The sequence below is a fragment of the Schistocerca americana genome, chromosome 9, assembly GCF_021461395.2.
Source record: "Schistocerca americana isolate TAMUIC-IGC-003095 chromosome 9, iqSchAmer2.1, whole genome shotgun sequence".
Taxonomy (NCBI): Eukaryota; Metazoa; Arthropoda; class Insecta; order Orthoptera; family Acrididae; genus Schistocerca; species Schistocerca americana.
This window is the reverse complement of record NC_060127.1, coordinates 200,511,688-200,533,249: the sequence shown is the minus strand read 5'-3', so window position 1 is coordinate 200,533,249 and position 21,562 is coordinate 200,511,688. Positions and strand designations below refer to the sequence as shown.

General features: G+C 44.4%; 1 protein-coding gene across 2 annotated transcripts in view; it reads left to right on the top strand.

Annotated features, from left to right (window-relative positions):
- LOC124551366 (collagenase-like) overlaps nt 1–21,562 on the top strand; it is a 183,521-nt gene that overhangs the window by 107,085 nt on the left and 54,874 nt on the right. For both annotated transcript variants that reach the window (XM_047126401.1, XM_047126400.1), the window contains one exon: nt 376–512. In XM_047126401.1, coding sequence (XP_046982357.1) covers nt 376–512 — 137 coding nt within the window. The remainder of the gene's footprint in view (nt 1–375; nt 513–21,562) is intronic.

Here is a 21,562-nt window from a genome sequence, read left to right as displayed (position 1 = left end):
TGGACTGTGTAAAAATTAGGACTTTGTACGGGTGCTGATGACCGTGCAGTTGAGTACCCCACAAACCAAGCATCATCATCATCTGTGGTGTCCCTACATTAGTGAGTAGCTATGTACAAAACATGTGATTTATTCATGATATGCAAACTGATTCAGTCTCTGCCGTAATAAAAGAAACTGGCCAAATTGAGTTTGGTAAACTATTGAACAGCTTTCACAAATTATTGCAAAAAATATTGCAAAGATCCTTAAACTGTGAGTATCTTGGATGGATATTACTAACTAATTTTATGTTGATACTGAAAGGTACAGTAACAGGATGCTCACGTTCGTGAAGATGTACCAGTATGATATGACTGAGTTTTTTCGTTACAGACGGATACATTCCTCACACTCTTCAGTATGCTGAGTTGACGGTTGTTCCCAATTCAGTATGCGAGGAGGGCTACGGACCAGGTTTCATTCTTGAAAGTACGCTGTGTGCCGGAAACAAGTTCAAAGGCTTCTGCTCAGTGAGTAAAAAGTGTGGTCTACCACGACAACTTACTATCAACATCTTATTCTGTGACTTTCCATAAATGCTTTCTACAATGTAAGTCTTTCAAGTAACTAATATTGTAGCAATTTATTCCATCGACTTCACAGAATCTGCTTTTCATAACTAAGTCGTGCTGTCTGCTTGTGAACATTGATAAAAAATCGGTGTATTTTCTAATGTAACACGGCACCTGATCTCCTACGCTTTTCTATTATTAATTTGTTACTGTCAGCAGATGTCAGTGTGACTGAAACTAGAGGTAGGTGCAACAGTTTGCTGTATCTTTTCTCCATAATATATATCATTGATGGCGGTGGAAATGTCTGCAGTCAGACGCTGTGAAACTAATACACGTTACTAATTTTAAATACATTTGTACATGAATATGGCATTTGCAGTCAGTAACAGATAAATGATGTAGGTACACCAGCTTGGCTCGCGTATAGATTTACTGGAGTGAACACTTACAAGACTTATTCTCACAGAAAATTTTTCCATCGTACAGTGAAGTAAAGAAAGACCACAGTAATTTTCGCGTTGCATTTATCACAAGCTCAGGACCACTTTCCTGGATATTATTCATTACAAACCTTTCATCAGAATGCTGTGCTGTTGCTCATTTCATTGTTACGGTCTGCAGCAGTGATGAATCGTCGCTGTGATACTCGTATGTGGAGCACCTGAGGCAGCAGAACTTCTCAGCAGCAGTTGCGAAGGCAACAACGTGGCTCTATGTCAGCCAGTGATGACCCTGACTGACAACCAGCGACCACTTATATACTCCCCCCCCCCCCCCCCAACCATCGACAAACCTGCAGAAAGTGTTCGACAACACGTAAGAGGTACCGTGCTTTTTAAACTCATAATCTTTTGTTAACACACGCTAGCCAGCGAGTCTGACATTTCAGAACACTCGGTAAGCCACGCACACTTCTTGGCAGTGGGGGCATTGTCGAGTCTCTGTGGCATTGTTTCAGTATGTAAACACCTGGCATGTGAGTCGCTCTGTGCCACAAGGTTGTACTGTTGGTCAGTATGTAAGATGGGGTTGATTATGGTGAAAGAGGAAGATTTGTATTTTAACGACTATGTTGAATGCCTCTACGGTGGACAACGGAACCAGGTATAACGTGGTCAGGCTGCCAGAAAATCACAAGTCGCAGTAGAGTGGTGAATGGGTGCTTGTTAGATTCTGGATGGTACGCCAGAGAAACAGTGAAAACTCATTCATTTATTACTCAGAAGGCATTCGTCGTGACGATGCCCCATGACACCAACGCCCATGGGACATAAGCAGTGCACACCCAGCCAGAGAAGACTGCACAGCCAGCACATGGTGCAGGGCCACGAGCCGGCGGCGCAGTGGCGAAGGCAGTGGCAGTGCAAAAGCGCTGACCCAGCGGGGCAGGAACATCACATCGATCCCACCGACCTGATGCCATTACAGCCCAGATGGGGCAGTCGAGGCGTGGATGGTCACGCTGATTACCCATGCAGAAGGGGCAGCTCACAACAGCAGAGTCTGCCCAGGGCAAAGGTAAGCAGCAAGAAGTTCACACACACAGGATATGGTGGACTGGACGGAAACCAGAGGCACAAGCAGATAGCAGACCCTGCATGTGGCCCACTGATTGAAAAGTATTAAGTACACATCACTGGACTTGGCACCAACAGCAGTGCCACAGCTAACAACATAACAGTCAGTGACTGATTGAGCCATGTACACTGATATTGATTTGTAGACTTGTAAACTTGGTGGCCAGCATTGGTCGCTTCTCGAGACTAGCAATTGGCTAACTGTGATACCTTTAATTTAAAAAAGGTGCATTATGTAAACTGGCTTGGTGCCTACTTGCATTGATAGTGCATCAGTTCTGATCGCGTGAGTCACAACACGCCTGTAGCTCAGATGTGAAGGAACCATGCCATCGACGCTGCAATAGCTCTGCCTCCCTGTTTCGTCGCTGATATTGCTACTCTGGCTGCACCCTGTGATGCACGAGTGGCGTCCAATAAATAATTCAATGTTTTTTCTCTAGGCTAGTATCGATTGAGAAAATGTGGAATTTGTCGTGGGACATCGTAGAATATCCTCACTTCGGTCTCTATAGTTTCATAAAGTTTTGATGAGTAGCGAAACTATATGTAGGCTTCAAAATTATGTCTATAATGGAAGTGTTTTCCAAGCATAAAGCTGTCACTGAGTTTCATTTGGCAGCAAACCAGATCATAGATTCGTACTTGCAGGCGGAATATCTCTGGAGAACTGGCAGTGAACAGAAGCACGGTGAGTTGATGGGCGAGGCGTCTTTCATCATCGCAACATGGTCGTGCAGACCTGTCAGGTCTCCTTCGTCCCAGCTGGTAGCACACAGTTGCATCTCCAGTGTACGAATGTCTGAACACTATCATTTGAGGTGATCGATGGATCACAGTCAAACACCTCTCCACTTAACTGGACATCTCTGTTGCTAGTGCGGACACACTTGTCCACCAGCTGAGGTAATGAAACCTATGTACCTACTGAGTTCGTCGCCCCCTAACAAAAGAGCATAAAAAGAAAAAAGGACCATATGTTTGGCCCAGTGAAGGATGCACTCTCTGCAAAGCAAATGATTGAGACGTTTTACATGCAGCAAGACGTTACTGGTGGGGTAACAAGGATGCCAGTGGATTTCGTTACTGCAAGTTGCCTACATCAGGGGCAGCTATGTACTCAGGGGCCAAGTGATTGTTCTCCTTTGATTCACAGGTAATTAACCCATTGCTCCCCCTGCCCCCTCCCTCCCCATATCGCCTCCCTCCCTCTTTGCTGCTACAGGTACAATTTCAGGTCTGAGTTATTGGAATAGGCGACCCTCTCACCCTTATCAATTTGATTGACTACATAATTAAATTGATCAATTAATTAACCTCTCACCCACTGGGTAAACCACTCCTCTCCTCCTCTCCTCCCTTCCCCCCAGAGAATGGCAGGAAGTTCAAGTTCCATCAGGACAACGCAACATACCACAGCTACTTCCATTATCCTAAGAAAATGGCGGGAAAAAAGGCCATTTGCGCTACCTCCACTAGCCTAACCCCACCCACTCCCCTCTCCTCGCCCAGAAAATGGAGGGAAATTCAAAGCCCATCAGGATAATGCAATACATCACAGTTATCTCTACTAACCCAAGAAAATGGCAGGGGAAGATATGTCACTTGGGCTACATCCACTATCCTATGTCCCCTGACCACAACCTCTTCCTAGCGATTGCCAGGAAGAGGACTCAGCCTGAGCTGGACATAAATTGAATACTTAATTAAATTCATACCCCTCTGGTAAACCCCCATTCCCTCCCAGCCTCCCTCCCGGAAATTGGCGGGAAATAGGCTCACTTTATCAGTCATTTGGAGGGAAATCAATTGCTGTGTATGGAGTATCGTTTAAACAATTTATACAATCTTGTTTAAACAATTTATACAATGTGTGGAAACTGTTCATTTAAACAATTTGAAGCAGTAATTCCATCCAGTGTGTTTTCCAAAAGGTCCAGAGTCCGACTGACCTAGTACACAGTACTGCCATCGGAGGACACTGTCGTCCCTTCCGTGACATAATCGAAGATGGTGGTCTGGTGGTGAAGAGGAAGGATCTCATAACAGGAAATTCAAGTGTACTTTGTTTATTTATGAAAAAATCAGTTTGTGTGGGTCGGATTTCTTTTGCTCGTCATTCTACGCTGTTTGGAAACATGTAGGTCTTGTAAGAAGTAATTACATGGAGCAAACATGTTGCATAACCTAATATACGGCACAGTAGTCTGTATGTCTTAACCTAATGTTTGGCCCTTTGTTGGCACTTAAATTATTGTTCTGTTAACTGGTTTCCCATGTCACCCCCATTTTCTTAAATTATTGTACCCCCTTTGAAATCAAATTAAGAAATTAGTTACGTCCTCCCACCATTTTCTGCTACACTTTTCGAATTTCACATGCTTTTGAACGCCATTTCTGACGTATTCTTCCCTGTCACCCACCCCTTTAAACTATTGTACTGCGTTTTACATAATAATTATGCGAATTAACATACTTTTTTGCACATAACCTTCTGTTCCGCTACATGTCACACACTGATGCCCACTCCCCCCCGCCCCCCTCCATTAACTACTGTACCACTAACACCATGTTGATATAAATAATTTATGCACATTAATTAAATCGATATTCTTCACATGTTTGGAGAAGTTTTTTTTAATTCATGACACCCTAATTGTCGGCCAAATCGATGGAATGTGGGGAAATTGAGGAAGTACTTGTGTGTCTTCTTCCTGCGCAGAACAATTTGCACATGGAAACAAGCATCCGACAGCAAGAGGTATTCGAGAAAACATCGACATGGACGCGAAGGGAACCACGGAAACAGTCACTTTTTTTCGTCGAGGCAGCATTCTACTGCTTGTCTATTGAGGTAACACACGCGAGTTAACTACTGTATTTGACGCTATTTCAGGAAGGCAGAGCAACATCTGCCTCTAAACTCACTTGCACCTGCGTTAAAGGACGACATGGAGTGGATGGATTGGTCGGTTGAGATGGAGTTGTAACGAGGTGCGATTTAATGGTAGACTTATGATGCTTTCTAGAGAGAGAGAGGGAGGAGGGAAGTTTTTGCAGGTCATTTGACCATTTTTTTGCTGATGTTCTGTCAGGATGAATCAGATGTGTGACCTAGCCTGCGTTCAACTCGTATACAACCGCTTGTTCTGTGTGGGTCTTAGAGCAGTGTCTACTTGTGATGGTGTACAGTAAACCTCTCGGTCATTAGAGGACTTCCATCTCATGTGTGACGAAACGTGACACATTCCTCTAAACAAACGAAGATTTATGCGATGTACTCCATCTCCCTGCCGCACCTTAAGTGTAAAATCGATATTTCACTATCATAACTAAGTTAGCGATAGTGTTTGTGAGACACTGCAATCTTCTGTGTATACATTTGCTTGGCAGATGTGCTGTTTACTTTCTTTGTAAGAGGTATTCTCCGTAACCAACGATCATTTTATATAGGACTGATGTGCGCATAGTATAATTTGTGAATTGTGATCGGATGTGGTCAGTGGACGCTATACATCTCTGGAAAGCTATGTTGTGCATGTATCACACAGAGCCGCTGTTTTAAGGAAGTAGTTTTCTCGTTTTATGGTTCGATACCATAGTGAATGATAGAGAACCCTGCAAGAAGGATGTATGTCATGCGCTGGAAATATACTTCTTACACTGGAATATTAACAGCGCTGCGTTCCACACGACTGATAGGTCGGGAACTCAAGCGATTTAACATTATAGCCTGTTTTAAGTTTGGATTCTTTGGAGTGCATGTGTTTATGATCTCTCTTACCAGTACCTTCCGGGTACAGATTCTAGACTCTAGAACAATACTTTAAGAGTTGATAAAGTAGTTGCTTTACGTAAAATGCTTCGAACTGCCTCCGTCTGGAGCTCCATCGTGCATAAAAATCACCCTTTTCTTGTTCTTCTTAAACCTGTGCTATTTCATCACAACAGTTTCAAATTTGTTACTGTACACCGATAAGGGGTGCTAACCCCTTGACATGAGTGTATCTGGAGAAATCTTGTGTACTTGGATGGGCGAGGCCTTGGCTAGATCCATTCATTCACGAGACGTGGAATGTAGCGGTCACTTCTGGTAGACTGCAGATTAAATTGGTAACGATGCTGCAGGGCGAGTTGGTCAATGACAATGTGACGGCTCTTTCAGTCTCTAATCTTACCCCAAGACTGTAAGAATTCTCTGTGACACTCATCAGCACAGAGTTAGATCGTAAATTAAGCACTATGCTTGAGATGCTGATATACTTAGATGATGTATTTGTTCAACAATTAACAATGAATGGACGTACTGCACAGTCATCTACATCTACATCTACATACATACTCCGCAATCCACCATACGGTGCGTGGCGGAGGGTACCTCGTATCACAACTAGCATCTTCTCTCCCTGTTCCACTCCCAAACAGAACGAGGGAAAAATGACTGCCTATATGCCTCTGTACGAGCCCTAATCTCTCTTATCTTATCTTTGTGGTCTTTCCGCGAAGTTGGCGGCAGTAAAACTGTACTGCAGTCAGCCTCAAATGCTGGTTCTCTAAATTTCCTCAGTAGCGATTCACGAAATGAATGCCTCCTTTCCTCTAGAGACTCTCACCCGAGTTCCTGAAGCATTTCCGTAACACTCGCGTGATGATCAAACCTACCAGTAACAAATCTAGCAGCCCGCCTCTGAATTGCTTCTATGTCCTCCCTCAATTCGACCTGATAGGGATCCCAAACGCTCGAGCAGTACTCAAGAATAGGTCGTATTAGTGTTTTATATGCGGTCTTCTTTACAGATGAACCACATCTTCCCAAAATTCTGCCAATGATCCGAAGACGACTATCCACCTTCCCCACAACTGCCATTACATGCTTGTCCCACTTCATATCGCTCTGCAACGTTACGCTCAAATATTTAATAGATGTGACTGTGTCAAGCACTACACTATGGAGTATTAAAACAGTACAGGATTCTTTTCATATTCATCTGCATTAATTTTCATTTATCTACATTTAGAGTTAGCTGCCATTCTTTACACCAATCACAAATCCTGCCCAAGTCATCTTGTATCCTCCTACAGTCACTCAGAGACACCTTCCCGTACACCACAGCATCATCAGCAAACAGCCGTACATTGCTATCCACCCTATCCAAAAGATCATTTATGTAGATTGAAAACAGCAGCGGACCTACCACACTTCCCTGGGACCATCCAGATGATACCCTCACCTCCGATGAACTCTCACCATCGAGGACAACGTGTTGGGTTCTATTACTTAAGAAGTCTTCGAGCCACTCACATACTTGGGAACCAATCCCATATGCTCGTACTTTAGTTAGGAGTCTGCAGTGGGGTACCGAGTCAAACGCTTTCCGGAAGTCAAGAAACATGGCATCCGTCTGATACCCTTCATCCATGGTTCGCAAGATATCATGCGAAAAAAGGGCGAGTTGCGTTTCGCAGGAGCGATGCTTTCTAAAGCCGTGCTGATGTATGGACAGCAACTTCTCTGTCTCAAGGAAATTCATTATATTCGAACTGAGAATATGTTCGAGAATCCTGCAACAAACCGATGTTAAGGATATTGGTCTGTAATATTGAGGATCCATCCTTCTACCCTTCTTATATGCAGGCGTCACCTGAGCTTTTTTCCAGTCGCTCGGGACTTTACGTTGGGCAAGAGATTCGCGGGAAATGCAAGCTAAGTAAGGAGCCAGTGCAGTAGAGTACTGTCTGTAAAACCGAATTGGAATCCCATCAGGACCTGACGATTTATTTATTTTCAACCCATTCAGCTGCTTCACAATCTCAGGGATGTCTACCACTATGTCCTCCATACGGGAATCTGTACGAGACTCAAACGGCGGTATGTCTGTACGATCCTCCTGCGTGAAAGATTTCTCAAATGCTAAATTTAAAATTTCAGCTTTCGTTTTGCTGTCTTCCGTTGCCACGCCAGACTGATCAGTGAGTGACTGGATGGAAGCCTTCGACCCGCTTACCGATTTTACGTAAGACCAGAATTTCGTGGGTTTTCAGCAAGATTTGCTAAGGTATGACGGTGGTAGTGGTTGAATGCTTCGCGCATCGCTCTTTTTACAGCAGCACGAATCTCTATTAACTTTTGTCTGTTCTCATTCTCCCGATCTTTCTTGCACCGCGAGTGCAACTGCCTTTGCTTCCTGAGCATTCTCCGAATTGCGCTGTTAAAAAAAAAATGGTTCAAATGGCTCTGAGCACTATGGGACTTAACATCTATTGTCATCAGTCCCCTAGAACTTAAAACTACTTAAACCTAACTAACCTAAGGACATCACACACATCCATGGCCGAGGCAGGATTCGAACCTGCGACCGTAGTGGTCACGCGGTTCCAGACTGAAGCGCCTAGAACCGCACGGCCACACCGGCCGGCTGCCGCTGTTAAACCACGGTGGGTCTTTTCCGTCCGTAACCCACTTTTTCGGCACATACGTGTCCAATGCGTGATTTACAATGTGTTTAAAATTTGCCCATAATTTTTCCACGTCCATCGTACTGGAAGTAAATGAAGTCGATTCATTTGCTAAGTGGGATGCTAACAAAAAAAAATGGCTCTGAGCACTATGGGACTTAACATCTATGGTCATCAGTCCCCTAGAACTTAGAACTACTTAAACCTAACTAACCTAAGGACAGCACACAACACCCAGCCATCACGAGGCAGAGAAAATCCCTGACCCCGCCGGGAATCGAGGGTGCTAACAACTGCTTATCTGCTCTTTCTAGTAAGAATACTCTCCTAGCCTTCTTGACCCACTTTTTAACTTTCGTAACCATAGTCGTAATGACAACATCATGATCACTAATCCCTGTCTCAACACTGACACCGTCGATGAGGTCTGGTCTGCTGTATAATATTTCCATTACGCGTTGGCTGTCGATTTAGCTGCTCAAGACAGTTTTCGGATAATGTGTTCAAATGTAATTCACACGACGGCTTGTCTGTACCACCTGTAGTGAATCCATAGACATCCCAGTCTATACTAGGTAGGATGAAGTCGCCTCCGACTAGTATAGCATGATCTGGGTACTTCTGCGGTACAGAATGTAGACTCCCTTTGAATGATTCTAGAACTGCCACGGTGGAACCTGGTGACTGGTAATAACACCCTACAATTAACTTTATTTCCCGTAGCCCTGTTAAACGTGTCCAGATAACTTCACAATCACACTCTACTTCGACCTCAGTAGACACAATATTTTTGTCAACTGCAATGAAGACAGCACCTCCTATGGTGTCTAATCTGTCTTTCCGATACACGTTCTAATCCTCACTAAATATTTCAGAACATCCTATCTCAGGGTTCAGCCAGGTCTCAGTCCCGAGAATAATTTGCGCGCCACACGCTTCCTGGAGGGCAGTAAATTCAGGAACTTTCTTCCGAACACTGAAAATTTACTGCTAATATCTTGATAGCTGAAGTGTCTTTACACTGAGTGCGTCCTGATTTCCCTGCCTGCGCGTCGACTGGTGAGTGTTCATCAGAACACCTCGCACTACTGCCTAGCCCAAAAAAACCCCATGTGCACGCCACAAGTACTCTTCTACCCGAGTAGCCGCTTCCTTTGTGTAGTGCACCCCTGACCTATCTAGGGGCGTCCTACAATTCCTCACCCAACAGCGTAAGTCTAGAAACCTGCAGCCAAGACCGTTACAGAGTCGACAAAGCCTCTGGTTGAGACCCTCCACTAGGCTCCAAATCAAAGGACCCCGATCCGCTCTGGGAACGATGCGCTAATTAGAGAGCTCTGCTTGCACCCCGCGTGCGAGACCAGCGGTGTTCACCAAATCCGCCAGCCCCCTGCACGAACTGAGGATCGCCTCAGAACCCAAGCGACAGGCATCATTGGTGCCGACGTGACCAACTACGTTGGATTTCTTTCCAGCTCTGTACGATATTTCCCTAAGGGGCTCCATCACCCGCCTAACGTTGGAGCTCCCAATAACCAGCAAGCCTTTGCCCCCGTGTGCCTGCTCGGGCCCTGCTGAAGGAGCGGCCACCTGCCCACTGACAGGATGAACGGGTGAGGCCAGCCGGCTAGCCTCCACATTGGCCCTCCACCTCGAGTGACCCGAACGCGCTGCAGTCCGCCACTCACCCTGAGGTGAGGGCGGTCCCAACGCGCCGGGTACACTAGAAGGTGCCTCGCGGACGCAGCAAGCGACACCTGGGGTGTCTCAAGCGACGCGCCAGACCCTCCGCCGTCGCTGCACCTCGAGGCAGCAGCCTGAAGGCGGCTGACCGTGGCCAACAGCACGCTCAACTGCTCGCGAACCGCGGCAGTTCCTCCTGCGCCCGCACACAGCACGCACACACCCTATCCATCCTACTGCTAATATCTAACGACTCCGCGAATTTATATTATACGGCTATCAATAAGCAATATTACTCCTCTCAAATACGAGAATTCGCAAGGATTTTATGTAATTAAATATGCAAGCGCACAAACACTCGGAAAAAATTAAGAATCAAACTGCAAAACAAATATGAAAGCTAAATATGCGACTCGCTATCTACATTCGCAAAAATACTCGAGAGGTAGAGAGGGGGACAGTAAAGCTATGATGTTGAAATTGGGGAAACATGCTGTCGCAGCATTGCCCAGTGTTGTAATTACTGTAAAATTGCACTATCAAATGTGATGCTTATTATTAGAGTACATTGATGGTGTCTTTTCCACCCCATCCATCCACTGGTACACTGTTGGTTCCCACATAATGACTGACTGACATCGCTTGTTTGAGTTGGAGAAAGAGTTTCTGTGGAGGGACAACACTTTCTGCGGATGGAAAGCACCGAAACAGCGATCACGTACATAACTGCAATGTGGGGAATCAGTCGAAATGGAATGCAGAGCCATCAGCTACTCCGTCACTGTGAGAGATGAGTTTGAATGTAGAGCTCGTCAATCACTTTTGGACGTCAGTTTGGAAATTCTCCACAACGCCGCCAAACTTTTCCAGTGTCCTTATGTTGTAACTGTGTTTTATTTCAAATCATCCAGTGTGTGTGGTGTGTTATGGTAGCAGGAGTAACAAGATGATTTACACTATGTGACGTCTAATTTTCTGGGAGAGGCAATGCATCAGAACGTTTAAATGTCAGTTTAGAACCTGACACAGACCTCGAAGTAGTGGTGGAAAAATAAAATGTATGGCAGTGTACAAAGAGTGTTACAGCAGAAAAAACACAATGTTCAAACAAAGACTCAGGGTCACAGCATGCGTCTCTTGCGACTTACAGTATGGTCTGTGGGACACGGTCATCATCTTACAGTTTAGGTGATGAAACTTTAAACCGTTCTGTGCAGTGGATCAATACATGTATATTTAATAGGAAGCCGGCACACATGCGGTATTTGTTTTTGAAATATGGGGGGAAAGAGATGCGGTAAAAATCTTATCGAGTTCTCTATCGGATGAAGTTAGTGGAGCTTTTATAGTTTGTAATTTTTCTCTGGTCGATGGAATAGAATAACAATGATAGAATTTTGGGGTGATAGGCGTGAATGGACCCTGATGGACGTGGATCTACATTACCTCTGTGTGGAGTGGAGAAGCACTACAGTGCAGTAGCAAAATCCACGTCCTTCCCCCCAGTTCCCATACTGTCTTCTTCTACCACGTGTTGCGGGAGCAAGCCTCGTTTCCAACGAATGGTCAGAACAGAGTTCTGTCCCAGTAGCTCAGTTTCGTCTGTTTCTACACAGGGTGCAGAAGGTGGTAGATATAGTTTCCTCTGACCGCTACGCAGTTCTGACTTACATTGGAATGATCATGTGCGCAAAGCTGCAGGGATGGTAGCGCAGAGTCTGAGGGGGCAGTTGCAGGATGCATAGAGGCTATCTAAAACGAGGAATTTTACTGTAGCAGATAGGTTCGAGAAAGGGGACTCGTTTCGAGATATCAGAGTGCCAGAAATATGATTCACTAGTGGCTGTAATCATTAAAAGACTTCCAGAATGAGATTTTCACTCTACAGCGGAGTGTGCACTGATATGAAACTTCCTGGCAGATTAAAACTGTGTGCCAGACCGAGACTCGAACTCGGGACCTTTGTCTTTCACAGGCAAGTGCTCTACCATCTGAGCTACCCAAGCATGACTCACGCCCCCTCCTCACAGCTTTACTTCTGCCAGTACCTCGTCTCCTACCTTCCAAACTTTACAGAAGCTCTCCTGCGAACCTTGCAGAACTTCTGCAAGGTTCACAGGAGAGCTTCTGACACTCGCAAGAAAAACTTAAGAGACACGTCCACCCATCGTTGATTTTCGGTCAGTATTATTTCGTATCGGCAGCAATGTGTTATTGACGAAGTATTGTACTTAGTAGTAGGGAGTGCGTGATAGGTTCGCCTTGAGCATCAGGCTTATAATGTATGTGATTCTGTTCCGACATGTGCAAAGGAAATGACTATGTCCATTCTTATGGAAGGTATGGATTTGACGTGGAGTACTGTGATAGCAAAGGGGAGAATATGTCAAGTCATAAGAATGGTACCGATATTTCTATTTCCAGAGCCGCAGCTGTCAACTGGGTGTATTTCCGATACTCTGCTCATTGTCAAATGTCATTCAGCTGAGACCGCAAGTCCGCAGCTCGTGGTCGTGCGGTAGCGTTCTTTCTTCCCGCGCTCGGGTTCCCGGGTTCGATTCCCGGCGGGTTCAGGGATTTTCTCTGCCTCGTGATGACTGGGTGTTATGTGCTGCCCTTAGGTTAGTTAGGTTTAAGTAGTTCTAAGTTCTAGGGGACTGATGACCATAGACGTTAAGTCCCATAGTGCTCAGAGCCATTTTTTGAGTCCTCAATCGTACCATTTAGTTGTAAGTATAGGGATAAAATATATATGAGGACGATTCTGTCTATGAGTCCTTGGCATGCAGCGATGGTGACCTTTGGCAGGAATGATTCACGTTTCCCATTAACTGTAGGAGCCGTCCGAATGCAGAGGCCCGTTGGAGTGTAGGAATGTAGTTAACAATATTGTTGTAGACGGCTGAATAGCTAACTAATACTTAGTATCTGTTGTGTAGCATTCGTGATCGCGTGTAAACGTGACAAGATTCAGTATGGACGTGTGTATGCGCTGGACCGTTATTCCCTTCCATGTATATTGTCCAGTTGAGCGCTTCTGCACATTTCGCGCCTTAATTTAGTTGAGGGAACATCGATTGTGGTGTATGCGTCTAGCAGGTGAAAGACACATTTGCTGGTTCTCGAGATGAGAGTAAGCCCTTATTTGACTTTGTAAATTATAGGGGTGATTTGGAATCTGACACATCAACAGTATCGGTATTCATGAGTGGAAATATCAGTTTCCTCTATTTTTTTCCAATTCTCACGTAAAGGTCTTCACAGGCGGTATAAGTTTCTAGTTACTGAGTGGTTTACAGCACGCTCCACCTCCATGAAGTTTAGGGTTCGTAGAGAAATAATTTCCAGTCTATATCTTCGCAAATTATGTTGACGCGAGCCATCGGGAGGCTACTGCTGTGTGCTCGATATAGAGAAGTACCGCGAAAATGGCGTAATATTATGGCAAAGCACGTGAAACTAAATGTATTCCAGAGTCTGGAGATGGATGTAGAAAAGCAAGCAAGCAAGCAGGTCCGGACCAAAACCAGTAACGCGTTTGCGCCGAGGGGGAACGAGCCCGAATTTGTAGAACAGTTCTGAGAGTGACTTCGGTCCGCTGAGGGCGCGCTGATCACCCATCGAGAGTGGGTGGCCGCCAAACCTCGCAGGGAAATATCTGGTGCTGCGAGGAGTGTAGACGGTGCTGTCTGTCTTCGTAGTATATGCACAAATGATGTAAATGGGACGATTCTGTATGGCGCAGGATGCGATTTGTGTGTTTACTACATCGACACTTCCAGAAGCGCTGATTCGATGACTTTCCTAGGACTGAGTAGAATCGAGACATATAGCCTGTGTGAGTGCAGGCATACCATAATTTTTTCGGGCGCTGTACAGATATAGAGGATAACTGCACTATGTGTGTAAAATGTGTATTGCTAGAATTGCTAGCTTGCTAGAATTGCTGTAAATGTTCCGTTATTTGACACAGTGCCATTAAAACTGGGAAATGAAAGCATTAAATATCAGTCGTAGAATTAACAATCTTATGCCCCATGTTCACTGATTTTCTTTTCCACTAGTTATTACATTGTACAGAGTTTGTTTTATTAAAGTTCCTCAGTTCATTAATTCGTCACAAATACAAGAATGTTCGTGGTAAATTCCCATGGGGATGCTATATTGCTACCTGGAATGGCCATACGTACATCTGAATATATCCTATAAAGGGAATTCCTTTAGAGTCCCTGTTTTTTATAACACACACACACACACACATAAATAATATTTCATGATCCTTAGTCGCTAACAATTCATGGTACGATCATTGTTCACAGATTTTTACACGTAACATCTATGTAGTTCGCTGGTTAATGTTCATCTTATAAAAAATTGCGTGTAATTTCATCATATCTACCTTCTTACACGTTGCAATTTTGAAACTTATAAACTAGTATTTGCTGCTACTTTTGATTGTGTATACTATTGCAGCGCATTCTTAAGGTTACTTGACAGTACACAGTTTTGCAGCTGTTCCTATAAACGACACTTGTTTGGACTGGAGATTTATTAGAGTGAGTCGTTAGAAAGTTTGTGGCCTCTTATTAGGGCGCAGTACACAGGAAAAACGGCTCGAAAAAACAGGAAAGAGCCTATCTCCACTCACAGTTTGCTCAGATTTTACTTTTGTGTGGCATTTGTAAAACATTACATTCAATGAGAGCTATTATGGTAACATTTTATTTATATATACAGGTCAGACATGACCGCATAATTATTTTTGGCTACAAGCATTGATTTTTTTCTCTGAAGAGTTTGTCTTTCCAACTATACAATGGAAATGTTTTCAATTTTTCAGAGATCTTTCCCTTCGTGTGAAGTTTCCAACGATGTAGGCGAAGTTTTGCTACCTCGACGTTGTAGTCTCGGTGTAGATGTTGAGAAACGCCCGGCACGAGCGCAGGGTCAAACTCGAACCTCTGGGCGACGATTGTGTAGCAGATGCGGCCAACTTGTCGCTGCCTCGACTGCTTTCGACTGTGCAGCTCCGCCATGCGTGTCTATGAAAAATGTTTAAAGTACATCACTACACACTAATTAACTTATAAGTTATTATTGTTTGTTCAGGACCAGTTCTGAAGATTATTTGGCTTGGCGATGTATTCTCACACATCTTCCAAATTTACTGAACATGCCTCGGTTTGCGCGACGCAAAATTTTTTATTGGTAAATTCATAGAGCGCAGACGCTCGCGGGTACACTGCGTTCTGCAAACGTTCACTGCTGCGGTCGTACACGGTCTGCTCCGCGTCGCCGTAATCTCTTATTTGATCTGTTCATGGGCTTCGTCTTCTGTCATATTTCACATGTTCGTTTTATGCTTTGTGCTTGTCTTTTGAGGTCATTGGCACAACACTACCTTTTTATGACTGTCACACACTTATCAATTCGTATATGCCCCAAAGTCATGTGTATGCACTAGATGAAATATTTCATGCACGACTGTGATGTACGCATGCACCTCACATCTGTGTTTACATCCCTCCTATGGAAAAGGACTGAATTTTCTATTTTACATCGCCCGCTTAGGGCTCACACAGGATCCTAGGACAAGAATGTTCTTACCTAATTCCAAGTCGGATCTGAGTTTTGCAATTCGGCCATGTCTTTACACATCTGCAACGACTTTTACCTATGTGTTTGACCCCTAAGTACCTAGAAGCCTGTTAAATCAGATCAGTAAGGTCATCCATACCGCGCCGTAGGTGTGATAAAGGATTTGCTACTAAGTTGTCATATGCTTTGATACATGTTATTCTTTGTTCTTACTGTTGTGAGGATAGAGCCTACTGGGACGACGTGTCATGTACAATTTTGCATGTAAGCAAAAAGCTCAGAGTTTTATAATCACTGTATACTATTATTGGTTTACTGTGGATGTAAAAATGGAATCTTTTGGTGGTCCAAACAACCGCTAAGGCTCCAACTCCATTAATGATTAGGATTTCTCACAACTTGTGAGAACTCGGTTTGCAAAACCGATTGCTTGTATTTGTTAGCAACTGTTCATTTTTTCTACTTGGAACAGACAACATCCTAGCCCATGTGAATATGGTCTGCTGCAATACAGAACTCATTTGTCATGTTTGGGTGGTACAGCAGGTTTGCTTCCAACAAGGCTTGTTTTATTGTTGCAAACGCTCTGTGGCTTTCTGCTGAACACATCCACGGTGCGTTTTTGCTTAGTAATCTCAGCAGCTGTTGACTGTTCAAAATTTGATTGGGCACAAAATGCAAAAAAAAAAAAAAAAAAAACCACAGCGCCAATGAAAGCCTTTAACTGCTTCTTTGTTGTTGGCTGAGAAAATTCCTCAGTCACTTGCATTTCCTTAGGAGGAGCAATGATGCCTAAGAGCAAAATAACATGTCCAAGATATTTGATTTGGTGTCTGCCAAACCTTGATTTATCGAGGCTTGCAGTCATACCTGCTCCAGACAGTTTTGCAGTACCTTTTCTAAGATCTCTACATGCTCTTGTGATGTTGGGGTGGCAATAAGTAATTCATCTAAGTATAATGTTACTCTATTGGGCCAAGCATTGTATCAAGTACTTTTATAAATACATCTGATCTAACGTTCAGACTGAATGGTAATACTCCAAAGTGGTAGCTTCTACCACAAAATATGCGTGATGTACACTCTTAGAAGTTTCAGTTAATGGAATCTGCGTTTAAAATGAGTTTAAATCTACTGATGTTAGATATCTAATGAAAAAGAATATTTGTACATGCTCTTCCAGATTCTCCAGTTTGGTGCAAAGCAGTACAGTTATCTTATTTATGTCTCTATCGTCTAAAACCAGATGGATATTCCCACTGGCTTTAGCTACAGCAACTAAAGGACTACTATAAGGTGACAAGGAAGGTTCTATTATTCCCCATTCACCTTTTTCCTTATTTTCTTGGTGACTGACTCCTTCTTGGTCCACGGTACAGAGTAAGTGGCATGACAAAAGTGTTGTGAGGTATCACCCTTGTATTGTACTTGTGTCCCTTGATGATACTTGTAACGTCTACGCTCGGGCGTACGTTAACTCTTTAAAGCCTGTACTATGGTAAGTTGACGGGCTTCACCTTATAAGAAAGGATTTTAGTAAATATGTTGACCGCGTGTACCTGAATGGAGGCAAAATCAGACTTACACCCAGTCAGTAACAACAATGATACGTCAAGCAAGTCTAAAGTGCAACTACACGTTAGGACGGGCAAGAAACATACACAGCAGATGCTACCAATTGTTAATAATATGGTCGCCAGCCTAATTAGGCATTAAGTGAGTTTTTTCCTTGTACAAGTGGATGTACGTACAAGCGTAACAACACGTAGTAATACTGCATTATATGGTAAATTTTAGAACCAGGAAAATCTACTGAACTAATATTTTCCCTTTCTGTACTAATTTGGACAAGCTATACATACACAACATTACACTATAATGATTACTACAAACTGCGTTTTGTCTATTGATCCGACTGAAATCGGGCATAGGTTACCCTAGAAATAGCACTTTTGAAACACACATACAATGTAAATTTTAAGAAGGGTAAAACACTGATAAATTTAATTTTTATATTGACTTTAACTTTGCTGGTCAAATCAGTTCAGTACACTTCAGAATTTAAATGAATAGAAAAGAAGAGGGGGGTTGGGGGGGGGGGGGACCCTGAAACTGTAATTGTCACCGTATTGAAATTCTTTGATTATTGAACTCATTAAGCACTCAAGGTTTCCAATATATGAATTACTACTCTTTTTGTCTTATTTCTTGCTTATTTAACTACCATTATTTTTATCTCAAATTAATTATACTTCATTACCAAACCAATTTCAACATTATCTTCCAACTTTGTCAGTCCTATGTTCTTTATTGTATATTCATTAACAATAAAGTTCCTTAAACATCATTCTAGCATAGATAGGTCTGCAGGTAATTATTATTAACATAAACTTTAAATCTTCATTTCGGGACACTCGGATTGCACGACATGTGGAAAGGACCCTGTCTAGGTTATTGATGAGGATAATTAAATGATAGGACAATTCTGGTAAAAGTTAAGTTGTTATTGAACAGTCAGGAACAAAATTAACACTGGTCCACACGAATACAGTAGTAAATGTTTCAACCTGTTCGTGTCGATGCGGCGGTTGGCGGGCGGCGAGATGGCGAGGCGCACAGCACACATACAATCACAGCTATGGCTCTTGATGTATCGGCACTTTGCTTCTTCTTAGCGTCGCAATCCTTTTCCATTTAGTGCCTATGGAATATAGCCATGCTGTATAGTCGTCGGAAACGGCACATCCGAGGCTCAATGAAATCACGTTTTCCAGGAGAGCCTCCTCGATCCAGAGCGTGTTTCTCAGACCGATGCCCAACTCCGACTATTACTGCTGAGCCCGTTATGCCGTGCAGCGCCCGTGTGTATTTTCCCGCGCTCGCCTACCATCCACCTTTTACCGCTCCCCTACAGACAGGGTATTCACCAAAGGTTTTGCATTCCACATATCCTAATACATTGCCTACGTATGGACCAGGCGCACAATTACAGTTTTAAACATGTTACAATAGATTCAACATGGGTTACACTTCAATTCTGTTATAGCATTGCTTGAAATTTGACATAAATATTAATATTCAAATCGAAAGTTGCTTACAGTTTCTTTAACATAATGACACGAAAAGAAAAAGAAATGAAATCAAAACATTGCTTACACTAATTTATCGAAAATCAGAAGAAAAAATTATCATATGTACAGTTGTTGTTACATACTGGTTTGTCGGGAAAGACCTCTAAGTATTTTTAGAGAAGCTGACCAAATTCGACTTGTTGGCTACTAGTAAGGTATTATGAGTCTCGTGTTTTCGAGGTAATCAGCTCTTCCACCTGAAGTAAATTATTTTCCTCAGTGTCTGAATAGCAGTATCCCTCATCATACATCGCATTGCAGATTTGTAACACACTTGACCCCCTACGCGTAATTTAGATACTTTGGCGGTATTTGCCATGTATTCCGTTGTCCTCATTACCAGTGACTCTTTGCTGAAGCTTATGTCAATTTTGGATAGGTCAATATTCGCTATCAACTCCCACAGAAACTCGCAACTCAGAATACATTCAACCGAGAGTCCTCAGAGAAAGGTGCTTTTAATAGCTTCCTCTCCTACCATTATTACAACGTGAACCTGGTATTTTATCAGTTGCGATGTGGCACCAATAGCACCTGTCGTCCTACAGTTTCTTACCCATAACGTCGTCAGTTTTTGGGCCTGAGAAATTTTCTTTACGTTCATTACGTTCACAGAACCTCTTGTGCCTATGATTATATTGACAGGTATCCTACATATGGTTCTTTCTACTATGGCCTGCACAAGTTCTCTATCTGTCCTCAGACATCACCGCTGTTCATCCAGCAAATCTTGCTGTATGCCAAGCCCGTCATTGCATTTCAATATTGATACACTCCTGGAAATTGAAATAAGAACACCGTGAATTCATTGTCCCAGGAAGGGGAAACTTTATTGACACATTCCTGGGGTCAGATACATCACATGATCACACTGACAGAACCACAGGCACATAGACACAGGCAACAGAGCATGCACAATGTCGGCACTAGTACAGTGTATATCCACCTTTCGCAGCAATGCAGGCTGCTATTCTCCCATGGAGACGATCGTAGAGATGCTGGATGTAGTCCTGTGGAACGGCTTGCCATGCCATTTCCACCTGGCGCCTCAGTTGGACCAGCGTTCGTGCTGGACGTGCAGACCGCGTGAGACGACGCTTCATCCAGTCCCAAACATACTCAATGGGGGACAGATCCGGAGATCTTGCTGGCCAGGGTAGTTGACGTACACCTTCTAGAGCACGTTGGGTGGCACGGGATACATGCGGACGTGCATTGTCCTGTTGGAACAGCAAGTTCCCTTGCCGGTCTAGGAATGGTAGAACGATGGGTTCGATGACGGTTTGGATGTACCGTGCACTATTCAGTGTCCCCTCGACGATCACCAGTGGTGTACGGCCAGTGTAGGAGATCGCTCCCCACACCATGATGCCGGGTGTTGGCCCTGTGTGCCTCGGTCGTATACAGTCCTGATTGTGGCGCTCACCTGCACGGCGCCAAACACGCATACGACCATCATTGGCACCAAGGCAGAAGCGACTCTCATCGCTGAAGACGACACGTCTCCATTCGTCCCTCCATTCCGGCCTGTCGCGACACCACTGGAGGCGGGCTGCACGATGTTGGGGCGTGAGCGGAAGACGGCCTAACGGTGTCATGGAGACGGTTGCGAATGGTCCTCGCCGATACCCCAGGAGCAACAGTGTCCCTAATTTGCTGGGAAGTGGCGGTGCGGTCCCCTACGGCACTGCGTAGGATCCTACGGTCTTGGCGTGCATCCGTGCGTCGCTGCGGTCCGGTCCCAGGTCGACGGGCACGTGCACCTTCCGCCGACCACTGGCGACAACATCGATGTACTGTGGAGACCTCACGCCCCACGTGTTGAGCAATTCGGCGGTACGTTCACCCGGCCTCCCGCATGCCCACTATACGCCCTCGCTCAAAGTCCGTCAACTGCACATACGGTTCACGTCCACGCTGTCACGGCATGCTACCAGTGTTAAAGACTGCGATGGAGCTCCGTATGCCACGGCAAACTGGCTGACACTGACGGCGGCGGTGCACAAATGCTGCGCAGCTAGCGCCATTCGACGGCCAACACCGCGGTTCCTGGTGTATCCGCTGTGCCGTGTGTGTGATCATTGCTTGTACAGCCCTCTCACAGTGTCCGGAGCAAGTATGGTGGGTCTGACACACCGGTGTCAATGTGTTCTTTTTTCCATTTCCAGGAGTGTATGTTTAGAGAGGACAAGTTACTCTCTCACCTATTTTCCTCATACGGAAAATTATCAAAGATTTTATTACAACCTGAGGCACCTTCAGCCAGACTTTAGAAAGTTAACAGCCTGAGCAGATGTTGATGGAGCCTGGTAGGGCGCTAAAAGCTTGAGGTATTTTTATGGTTCTTAGCTCGTAGAAACGGCATGTTGGGAGTTGGAAGCAATTGGCGCCAAGCTCATCCCTCAGTAAATCTTGCCGAACAGGCCCACAGCCGTACAGGGCAGACAATGCAGCCCATTGTCGAGACAGGTCTCCAGCAGAACAATGCCAAGCTACATGCCGCGGCGCCAGCAGAAGGCTGGGCTGGGGGCAATGGGCTGAAGGTACGTGTCTACATGGT